Source organism: Nerophis lumbriciformis, linkage group LG07 (assembly GCF_033978685.3).
Source record: "Nerophis lumbriciformis linkage group LG07, RoL_Nlum_v2.1, whole genome shotgun sequence".
Taxonomy (NCBI): Eukaryota; Metazoa; Chordata; class Actinopteri; order Syngnathiformes; family Syngnathidae; genus Nerophis; species Nerophis lumbriciformis.
The window spans coordinates 37074518-37086892 of NC_084554.2; the positions used below are offsets into that span (position 1 = coordinate 37074518).

The 12375-nt window shown below is 44.0% G+C and overlaps 1 protein-coding gene across 1 annotated transcript in view; it reads left to right on the forward strand.

Moving 5' to 3' along the window:
* The first annotated feature begins 1660 nt into the window (after positions 1-1660).
* The window catches only part of cdh19 (cadherin 19, type 2), a 39470-nt gene continuing 28755 nt past the window's right edge, over positions 1661-12375 (forward strand). Inside the window, exons 1-5 of the mRNA XM_061965240.1 lie at positions 1661-1788; positions 2517-2793; positions 2858-3152; positions 10198-10317; positions 10583-10750. Coding sequence (XP_061821224.1) covers positions 2584-2793; positions 2858-3152; positions 10198-10317; positions 10583-10750 — 793 coding nt within the window. The 5' untranslated portion in view covers positions 1661-1788; positions 2517-2583. The remainder of the gene's footprint in view (positions 1789-2516; positions 2794-2857; positions 3153-10197; positions 10318-10582; positions 10751-12375) is intronic.

Below are 12375 nucleotides of genomic sequence, written 5' to 3' on the forward strand. Positions count from 1 at the left end.
AAATGTACAAATAATTTCTAGTGTGACATCTAGTGGACACATTTGGAACAGCAGTTTCTTTCATTAAAAAATGTCTCATTTTTATACCTAACAAAATCAACCCGCGGCCGGCTAAAACCTGTTCACAGGCCTGTTCTGGCCCACGGGCCGTACGTTTGACACCCCTGTTCTACACTGACCTGGCGACATTTCTTTTTTTAACGAACCAGTGATTTGTCCTGAGTGTCGCACGGAAAAATGACAGCTAACGTAGGCTCCAAAGTCCAGCCTGCACCCTATCAAAGGTAATGATAAAGACATTAAATCAGTGGTTCTTAACCTGGGTTTGGTGAGTCGGCCTCAGGGGTTCGGCGGAGGTCAAAACACACCCGACTCATCGTGTAAATAAAAACTTCTCCCTATCGGCGTATTACGGATACGGCAACAGCAGAAGTCAGACTGATTTGCAGGTGTGTAATTTGTTGTGAGTTTATGCACTGTGTTGGTTTTGTTCTTTGAACAAGGTGATGTTCATGCACGGTTCATTTTGTGCACCAGTAAAAAAACATGGTAACACTTTAGTATGGGGAACATATTCACCATTAATTTGTTGCTTATTAACATGCAAATTAGTGACATATTGGCTCTTAAATAGTCATTATTAAGTACTTATTAATGCCTTATTCGGCATGGCCTTATTATGGCCTGAAACACTCGGTGTGTGTGTGTGTGTGTTCTGGCAATGCTTACTTATTGGGGACATCGCTCTGTTTACAAAGTCACTTTAGGGGACCTTTGACGTTATGGGGACAGAAAAACAGTGGTCCCTGACCTTTTTGGAACTGCGGACCGGTCAAAGCTTGAAAATGTGTCCCACGGACCGGGGGGTTTGTCATAAAAATATACAATCATGTGTGCTTACGGACTGTATCCCTGCAGACTGTATTGATTTATATTGATAGGTGCACTAATTGTAAGTGCGTCTTGTGTTTTTTTATGTTGATTTAATTAAAAAAATAAAAAATAAATAATAATGTTTTCTTTATTTATTTATTTTTCTTGTGCGGCCCGGTACCAATCGATCCACGGACCGGTGGTTGGGGACCACTGCCCTAAAGGGAAACCTTTTTAAATAATAGTCAGATCCATTCTGAAGATGCCTAAGTGATTGTTAAGCTTTTTTTTTCTCTCCATAAAACATGTTTACTGGTTAGTTTGAGTGTGACACATTTGCACAGCAGCAAAAAGAAGCAAACTTCATGAATGTTTTTTTGTGACCAACAAGTATGTGCTCCAATCACTCTATCACAAAACAATAAGAGTCGTAGAAATGATTGGAAACTCAAGACAGCCATGACATTATGTCCTTCACGAGCAGGGGCGCCGAAAAGGGGGGGTAAAGGAGAGGGATTCTAGGGGCCCATGATGGAGGGGGGCCCAGAGAGGCCCCTAATGATGATGGAATTATAATACAGAAAAAATAATGACACTAAGTTATTAATTAACATGTAATCACACATGTTTTATTTTCCATGTCCTCGTAACAATACCTTTATTTGTTTTGGAAGCATCAACTACTGCAGGGCCCTCCCTTCCCCCCCTCTATTTACGTAAAATGGTTCAGTCCGACTGGATAAGCTGCAGGTAGCGGACCGGCGATTTGTCACAGACAGCGCCACAGCGGGCAAAGCGGAGGAGACAGCAGTATGCCTCAAAAATCAGGCAGCCAAAAAAGAAAGGAAAAGAAAATAAGAGAGAGGAAGGAGTTGAAGGGTCGACAATATGTCACCCAATATTTCCAAAAAAAAGGTGGGTTTGTTAGTTGTGGTGGAAAGTTATGCATATTAACTTTGTCCCTGTCTGTGGTAATAAGCTAGCTCACTTTTGTCACCATGTTAGCTCAAGAAAACTCTGTATTTTTACATTTTACTGCTATATTAGTTAAATAATCAATCCAGTCAAACATTTATCAAGCTGTTCTTATTCAATAAGAGTTTATTTCCAATTTAAGAATCAGTGGTGCAGCAAATAAATGACTCAAAATGAATTCCATTGTATTCAGAGTGCTCAGTTCTTCCCCTACTGTACATGTCAACTGTGATGCTGTTCTTCTTTAAAAAATATGGTAATGATAGTCAAAAATACCATTAAAATGCATAATTGTATGTAAAATAGCATCAAAAAATGTTGCCGCTGTGTTGGGGGCCCTGTAAAGATTCCTTTCATGGGGCCCAAAATCCCTAGCGGCGCCCCTGTTCACAAGTGTATGTAAACTTTTGACCACGACTGTACATCTCTTGCTAACCATTTATCATGCCTCCTTAATTGTAAATCAGTGCTTAATGAAACCGTGGCGCCACTTCAACAAACCACAAGAAATGTTACCGTAGATTTATAATACGAGCGAACGCTGATTACAAACACATTTGTAACCTAATTAATGTTTGGGTTTCTAGATCGGAGCATTAATATGCTCATTCCGCAATCTCTGTGAACAGTAGGGAACATGGTGTAATTAATGCAAATGGTAATTGCAGAGACTTGAATATGCATCCTGGCAGCGGGATGGAAAAGGCTGGCACTTTTTGAAGATTCAAGCCAAACATGGAGGCTGCAGAGGACACGCGAGGATGGAGCGTTTTAGTCGCGGTGATGCTGTTTGCAGCGTTGAGCCACACGAGCGCTGCCAAAGACCGAGAAGCCCCTCGGCTGACCTCGGGATCCTCACACCAGCACCATCGCCTGAAGAGAGGTTGGATCTGGAAACAGTTGTTCGTCCCGGAGGAAGATCCCACTCTTCGTGTCATCGGCCAGGTATGAACGCCTGCCATGTCCTTCACGCCGCCCATCCCAGCTCACCGCCTTTCTTCTCACGCAGCTCAAATCCGACTACGACCGCGGGGAGTCCGCCATCCAGTACATCCTGTCAGGGGAGGGCGCGGGAGATGCGTTTGCGATCGACGAGTACTCCGGGGAGATTCGAACGCTGAAGAAGCTGGACCGCGAGGAAAAGGCCTTCTACGTCCTCCAGGCGCAGGCCATCAACAGGCGCTCCAAAGAACCTGAGGAGCCCCAATCGGAGTTCATCATCAAGGTGCAGGACATCAATGACAATGCCCCGCGGTTCCAGAACGAGCCCTATGTGTCCAGCATCCCTGAGATGTGTCCCACTGGTACGTTTGACACACTTTTGATATTCATTTAAAACAGTATGCGAGCAACTTCATGTTGATATAACGACATTAGCATTGCAGTACTATATGTACAGTATTTTAGCATAGCAACATGAGCTTGGCAATACCATTCTTTTATATGGTATTGCATATAACATTTCACAACAAGTGTTTTTGCCAGTGATGGGCAAGCTACTTGGAAAAATGTAGTAAGCTAAGCTACGAGTTACTCTCGATTAAATGTAGCTAAGCTACAGAGAAAGCTATCCCCAGAGAATTGAAGTAAGCTACACAGAAAAAGTAGCTTGCTACATCAAAGCTACATATATATGTATATATGTATGTATATATATATATTTATGTATGTATGTATGTATGTATGTATATATATATATTTATATATATATATATATATATATATATATATATATATATATATGTATATGTCTTAATAAGGTTATCCAAAAAATAGTGCTCGATACCGTAGTAGAGCGCAATATATGTATGTGTGGGAAAAAAATCACAAGACTATTTCATCTCTACAGGCCTGTTTCATGAGGGGTTCCCTCAATCATCAGGAGATTTTAATGGAAGCATTCACATACCATGGTTTATATAGGGCACAGAGTGGGTGGGTACAGGCTGGCGTAGGGGCGTGGTGATTGGCTCATGTGTTACCTCGGAGGTGTTTCCGTCTGTGGCGGCATGCTGATACAATTTCGCTGCGCTTGTTGAGGGATGACAGGTCTGGACGGTATATAATAAACAGTTTCTCTTTCAAGCATAGGTTGCATCTTTTATTACCACTATTGTAAGGTGTGCTGGATGCAAGAATTTGCCATGTTATTGAATATTCAACATTATTGTCTTTGAGGTCCCAAATGTGTTTGCTGAGTTCTGTGGTATTCCGCAGGTTTTGGTTCCTGAAAGAAGCCTTGTGATTGTTCCATCTGGTTTTAAACTCTCCCTCGGTTAATCCTACATATGTGTCGGATGTGTTAATGTCCTTGCGTGTTACCTTAAATTGGTAAACAACTGATGTTTGTAAGCACCCCCCGTTGAGAGGGCAATCAGGTTTTTTGCGGCAGTTGCAGCCTTTGTTGGTTTTGGAGTCGCTCTGTCCGGGGGCCGACGGCTCATTTGCAATTGTTTTGTTGTGGTTTGAGATAATTTGTCGTATATTGTTCATACAGCTGTAGCTCAATTTAATGTTGTTCTTGTTGAATACTTTTCTTAGGGTGTTGCCTTTGGGGAAGTGTTTGTCAATCAGAGTGAGGAATTTGTGGCCAATGTTAGTTGAGACGTTTTTGCTGTATGGGGGGTTGTACCAGATGATGTTGTTTCGTTTTCTGTTCTTTTTTGGTTGGTTTCCTGGCGTGGGTTCATAGGTGAGGGTGAAATTGTATCCGCTTTCATCAAGTGCTTTTTGGTACGGGGGGGGGTTGCTTGGTCAAATTCAGCTTTGATTGATGATTGAGGGAACCCCTTATGAAACAGGCCTGTAGAGATGAAGTAGTCCCGTGATTTTTTTCCCCCCACACATACATATATATATATATATATATATATATATGTCTTAATAAGGTTATCCAAAAAATAGTGCTCGATACCGTAGTAGAGCGCAATATATGTATGTGTGGGAAAAAAATCACAAGACTATTTCATCTCTACAGGCCCGTTTCATGAGGGGGGGTTCCCTCAATCATCAGGAGATTTTAATGGGAGCATTCACATACCATGGATTATATAGGGCACAGAGTGGGTGGGTACAGGCTGGTGTAGGGGCGTGGTGATTGGCTCATGTGTTACCTAGGAGGTGTTTCCGTCTGTGGCGGCATGCTGTTACAATTTCGCTGCGCTTGTTGAGGGATGACAGGTCTGGACGGTAAATAATAAACAGTTTCTCTTTCAAGCATAGGTTGCATCTTTTATTACCACTATTGTAAGGTGTGCTGGATGCAAGAATTTGCCATGTTATTGAATATTCAACATTATTGAATATTCAATATTGCCATGTTGTTTCATGAGGGGTTCCCTCAATCATCAATCAAAGCTGAATTTGACCAAGCAACCCCCCCCCGTACCAAAAAGCACTTGATGAAAGCGGATACAATTTCACCCTCACCTATGAACCCACGCCAGGAAACCAACCAAAAAAGAACAGAAAACGAAACAACATCATCTGGTACAACCACCCATACAGCAAAAACGTCTCAACTAACATTGGCCACAAATTCCTCACTCTGATTGACAAACACTTCCCCAAAGGCAACACCCTAAGAAAAGTGTTCAACAAGAACAACATTAAATTGAGCTACAGCTGTATGAACAATATACGACAAATTATCTCAAACCACAACAAAACAATTGCAAATGAGCCGTCGGCCCCCGGACAGAGCGACTCCAAAACCAACAACGGCTGCAACTGCCGCAAGAAACCTGATTGCCCTCTCAACGGGGGGTGCTTACAAACATCAGTTGTTTACCAATCTAAGGTAACACGCAAGGACATTAACACATCCGACACATATGTAGGATTAACCGAGGGAGAGTTTAAAACCAGATGGAACAATCACAATGCTTCTTTCAGGAACCAAAACCTGCGGAATACCACAGAACTCAGCAAACACATTTGGGACCTCAAAGACAATAATGTTGAATATTCAATAACATGGCAAATTCTTGCATCCAGCACACCTTACAATAGTGGTAATAAAAGATGCAACCTATGCTTGAAAGAGAAACTGTTTATTATATACCGTCCAGACCTGTCATCCCTCAACAAGCGCAGCGAAATTGTATCAGCATGCCGCCACAGACGGAAACAGCTCCTAGGTAACACATGAGCCAATCACCACGCCCCTACGCCAGCCTGTACCCACCCACTCTGTGCCCTATATAAACCATGGTATGTGAATGCTTCCATTAAAATCTCCTGATGATTGAGGGAACCCCTCATGAAACAGGCCTGTAGAGATGAAATAGTCTTGTGATTTTTTTCCCACACATACATATATATATATATATATATATATATATATATATATATATATATATATATATGTATATATATATATATTTTTTTAATATATATATATATATATAATTTATATATATATATATATATATATATATATATATATATATATATATTAGAGATGCGCGGTTTGCGGGCACAACCGCGGAGTCCGCGGATTATCCGCGGATCGGGCGGATGAAATTTAAAAAAAATTGATTTTATCCGCGGGTCGGGTCAGGTCGGGCGGTTGAAATAAAAAAAAATTAGATTTTAAATAGATTCAGGTGGGTGGCAGTTAAACCAATTCGGAAATATATATACATAGTTAAATGTTGTTACCCACATACGAAAAACGAGCAGGCACCTGCTGCATATGCCACAACAGAAGAAAAAAAAAAAAGAGATGGACACTTTTACGGAGCGGAGAAGGCCCCCGACGCCTCGCCGGGGTCCGGGACCGAGGCCCCTTCCCCCGAGAGGGCCCCACCGGGAGCCGTAGCTGAGGCGATCCGCGAGAAGGGCCCGACGCACGTCCAGGGTCACCACCGCGCCCACCGCACCGACACCCCGCCTCGTCCGCCTTCGCCGAGGCCGGCGTCACGCGCAGCAGGTAAGCAGCTTACCTGCCCGCCACCCCCGTGGCCGGGGGCTCGTAACAGGGGTCACTCCGCGCGCTCCGCCCGCGCAGCTTACCTGCCCGCCACCCCTGTTGCCGGGGGCGCGTAACAGGGGTCACTCCGCGCGCAGTGCGCTCACGAAAGGGGTGGGGCTCACCCTGGTTGATATAGACAGCAGGACGGTGGCCATGGACGTCGGAACCCGCTAAGGAGTGTGTAACAACCCACCTGCCGAATCAACTAGCCCTGAAAATGGATGGCGCTGGAGCGTTGGGCCCATACCCGGCCGTCGCCGGCAGCGAGACGCGCTTGGAGGTGCGCTCAGCGCGGCTCCCATGTGATTGCGCACTGGTGTGCGTCTGGGTCGTGACAGCGTGGCACGCGAATGTCTGTGCTGCATTGGATCAGTCTCCTTTCTTTAACAGGCAAAAGCTTTATAACCTCACTAATGCCTTGCATCGTCTATATTAGATATATAACAACGGGCGGGTGCGGGCGGATGGCGGGCGGGTGCGGTTCTGATCAAATGTTACATCGGGTGGATGGCGGATGGTTGACGACTTTCTGATGCGGTTGCGGATGAAATAATTGCCTATCCGCGCATCTCTAATATATATATATATAGGGTCTTTAGCTTAATGCATATCATGCGGTCATGTGTGTGTCTATATATATATATATATATATATATATATATATATATATATATATATATATATATATATATATATATATATATTAGGGCTGCAACAACTAATCGATTAAAATCGATTATAAAAATAGTTGGCGATTAATTTAGTCATCGATTTGTTGGATCTATGCTATGCGCATGCGCAGAGGCTGCACTCTAGTATGAGTATGTTAACATACCATCCATCCATCCATCCATCTTCTTCCGCTTATCCGAGGTCGGGTCGCGGGGGCAGCAGCCTAAGCAGGGAAGCCCAGACTTCCCTCTCCCCAGCCACTTCGTCCAGCTCTTCCTGTGGGACCCAGAGGCGTTCCCAGGCCAGCCGGGAGACATAGTCTTCCCAACGTGTCCTGGGTCTTCCCCGTGGCCTCCTACCGGTCGGACGTGCCCTAAACACCTCCCTAGGGAGGCGTTCGGGTGGCATCCTGACCAGATGCCCGAACCACCTCATCTGGCTCCTCTCGATGTGGAGGAGCAGCGGCTTTACTTTGAGCTCCCCCCGGATGGCAGAGCTTCTCACCCTATCTCTAAGGGAGAGCCCCGCCACCCGGCGGAGGAAACTCATTTCGGCCGCTTGCACCCGTGATCTTGTCCTTTCGGTCATAACCCAAAGCTCATGACCATAGGTGAGGATGGGAACGTAGATCGACCGGTAAATTGAGAGCTTTGCCTTCCGGCTCAGCTTCTTCTTCCCCACAATGGATCGATACAGCGTCAGCATTACTGAAGACGCCGCACTTGGTGACAAGACTCTGCAGCATCGCGTGGACATCGGGGGCGGCACCTCTGGATTGGCAGACCGGGGTGGTGGTTCCTCTCTTTAAGAAGGGGAACCGGAGGGTGTGTTCTAACTATTGTGGGATCACACTCCTCAGCCTTCCCGGTAAGGTCTATTCGGGTGTACTGGAGAGGAGGCTACGCCGGATAGTCGAACCTCGGATTCAGGAGGAACAGTGTGGTTTTCGTCCCGGTCGTGGAACTGTGGACCAGCTCTATACTCTCGGCAGGGTCCTTGAGGGTGCATGGGAGTTTGCCCAACCAGTCTACATGTGTTTTGTGGACTTGGAGAAGGCATTCGACCGTGTCCCTCGGGAAGTCCTGTGGGGAGTGCTCAGAGAGTATGGGGTATCGGACTGTCTGATTGTGGCAGTCCGCTCCCTGTATGCTCAGTGCCAGAGCTTGGTCCGCATTGCCGGCAGTAAGTCGGACACGTTTCCAGTGAGGGTTGGACTCCGCCAAGGCTGCCCTTTGTCACCGATTCTGTTCATAACTTTTGTGGACAGAATTTGTAGGCGCAGTCCAGGCGTTGAGGGGATCTGGTTTGGTGGCTGCAGGATTAGGTCTCTGCTTTTTGCAGATGATGTGGTCCTGATGGCTTCATCTGGCCAGGATCTTCAGCTCTCGCTGGATCGGTTCGCAGCCGAGTGTGAAACGACTGGGATGAAAATCAGCACCTCCAAGCCGAGTCCATGGTTCTCGCCCGGAAAAGGGTGGAGTGCCATCTCCGGGTTGGGGAGGAGATCTTGCCCCAAGTGGAGGAGTTCAAGTACCTCGGAGTCTTGTTCACGAGTGAGGGAAGAGTGGATCGTGAGATCGACAGGCGGATGTTATGTTAACATACCAACAATAGAATTTCACAGCCTTTTGTATGTTAGCCTAGCAGCATTAGCTTTGGAAAGCTATTAGTATGTTAGCATAGCAACATTGGCCTTGCAATACCGTAGCTCGATTAATGTTTCAACATTATCATTGGATTATATAAACATTAGTTTTGTAATATCATAGCTACGTTTGCGTAGCGACACTAGCTTTCCACTATGTGGGATATAAATATAATGGAAGTATAATTGTTTGTATATAGTATATAATTGGTGCAAAGGTTTAACATGTGTACAAGGATATGCCTTTACTGTGTATATAATTGAACAGAATTTATGTTGTGTACAATGTGTATTTATAATATGTTGTGAAAAGGAAATTTCATATTTTTTTTGGAAGCTCATCTCGTACTTGACTTTGTTTATAGGGTTAGGCGCAATAAGCGTTCAACTTCAGCCTAAACCCTTTCGGTCTGCAACATTTTTTTTTTTAATTTATGAATGTACAACTGTTTGTTTATGAATGTACATGTGTTTGTTTATGTAAAACTGTTTGTTTGTTTTGTTGACCATTGACCGAAAAAATAATCAACTAAACTAAAACTATTATAATTATGTTATAGCTTTTACCTCAAAAGCCTGCACAGCCTGCTCTGTTCCCTAAATAACTTTACCATTTTCACAAAAAACACTTTTCAATTCTAACTTAAATATCCCGACTGAAGATAAAAAAGGAAGGTTATATGAGCGTCTGTCATCTGTCCACACACAGGAAGTTAAACGTATTGCTTTCTGCATGTTTTTATTCCCCTTAAATAATGTTATTACAGCCGGTGCCCTTTTCATACCACAAACATTAGCATTTCAATTTATGTGTAATCTGCTTTTGCAGTATAATATCTTCCCTCCTGATAAATCCTAATGTATTTGGCTCGGAATGAAGAAGGGAGTGAAGGCGAAAAACGCGGCAGGGGGGACGGAAAGAGGTGCAGGTGAGGTCCTGGGAGAAAATGTCAGATTCTTTACCGATAAAGAGGTGGTAATGACGATACTGGGAGATACTAAACAGGGAAAGGCCCACGTCCTCCTCCTCTCTCTGAAAAGTATTTTGTGTTGGCAGGCACCATGGTGGTCCAGGTGAGCGCCACGGATGCTGATGACCCCATGTTTGGCAACAATGCCAAGCTCATATACTCCATCCTGCAGGGGGAGCCCTACTTCTCTGTGGAGCCAAAGACAGGTACCATACTGGAAACGGTCCTGACATTCTTTCACTGTAAACTTTTATTTATTTACGTCTCACATTATGCATCGCAGCTCTTCCCACGCACGCATCTGACCTGAAGTCGAATGCGTCGACTGCTCACTGCTTCAAATCGTTGTTTCGCCCGCGGCTTCGTTTAACCTGCAGCGCGCACTCAGCCGCTTATATCGTCGTACCGAACATTTCGTACAACGCCAGCCTTTTTATTTTTTCATTTACTGCACAAATTTCCATCTGGCAGGGATCATCATGACCTCCTGGCCCAACATGGACCGCGAGGCCAAGGAGCAGTACCTGGTGGTGGTCCAGGTGAAGGACATGCTGGGCCTCAGCGGCGGCTTCTCGTCATCCACTACCGTCACGGTCAGCCTGAGCGACGTCAACGACAACGGGCCGATGTTCCAGCACCGTGAGTACAGTAATCTGTGCGCTGAAAAATCAATGAAAGGCATGACAGCAGGGGTGTCCAAACTTTTTCCACAGAGGGCCGCGCACTGAAAAATTAAAGCTTACGGGGGCAATTTTGAACATTTGAATTTTCAAAATCCCTACAATATATACATTTTTAACCGTTAGTGCTCCACACACTAGTGTTGTCTCGATACCAATATTTTGGTACCGGTACCAAAATTATTTCGATACTTTTCGGTACTTTTCTAAATAAAGGGGACCACAAAAAATTGCATTATTGGTTTTATTTAACAAAAAAATCTTAGGGTACATTAAACATATGTTTCTTATTGCAAGTTTGTCCTAAAATAAAATAGTGAACATACAAGACAACTTGTCTTTTAGTAGTAAGTAATCAAACTGACGTATGCAGTAACATATTGTGTCATTTTCCATTCTATTATTTTGTCAACATTATTAAAGGGGAACATTATCACCAGACCTATGTAAGCGTCAATATATACCTTGATGTTGCAAAAAAAAGACCATATATTTTTTTAACCGATTTCCGAACTCTAAATGGGTGAATTTTGGCGAATTAAACGCATTTCTATTATTCGCTCTCGGGGCGATGACGTCACACCGGGAAGCAATCCAATCCAATCCAATCCACTTTATTTATATAGCACATTTAAACACCGCCATTTTCTCAAACACATTACAAACACCGAGTCAAATCAGCTCTGTTATTTTCCGTTGTTTCGACTGTTTTCCGTACCTTGGAGACATCATGCCTCGTCGGTGTGTTGTCGGAGGGTGTAACAACACGAACAGCGACGGATTCAAGTTGCATCAGTGGCTCAAAGATGGCAAGAAATTGGACGTTTGTTCCGCACACTTTACCGACGAAAGCTATGCTACGACAGAGATGGCAAGAATGTGTGGATATCCTGCGACACTCAAAGCAGATGCAATTCCAACTGGACTGGACAGATCAGCTTTCAGGAAAAGAGAGCGGATGAGGGTATGTCTACAGAATATATTAATTGATGAAAACTGGGCTGTCTGCACTCTCAAAGTGCATGTTGTTGCCAAATGTATTTCTTATGCTGTAAACCTAGTTCATAGTTGTTAGTTTCCTTTAATGCCAAACAAACACATACCAATCGTTGGTTAGAAGGCGATCGCCGAATTCGTCCTCGCTTTCTCCCGTGTCGATGGCTGTCGTGTCGTTTTTGTCGGTTTCGCTTGCATACGGTTCAAACCGATATGGCTCAATAGCTTCAGTTTCTTCTTCAATTTCGTTTTCGCTACCTGCCTCCACACTACAACCATCCGTTTCAATACATGCTTAATCTGTTGAATCGCTTAAGCCGCTGAAATCCGAGTCTGAATCCGAGCTAATGTCGCTATATCTTGCTGTTCTTTCCGCCATGTTTGTTTGTATTGGCATCACTGTGTGACGTCACAGGAAAATGGACGGGTGTATATAACGATGGTTAAAATCAGGCACTTTGAAGTTTTTTTTAGGGATATTGCGTGAAGGGTAAAATTTAAAAAAAAACTTCGAAAAATAAAATAAGCCATTGGGAACTGATTTTTAATTGTTTTAACCCTTCTGAAATTGTGATAATGTTCCCCTTT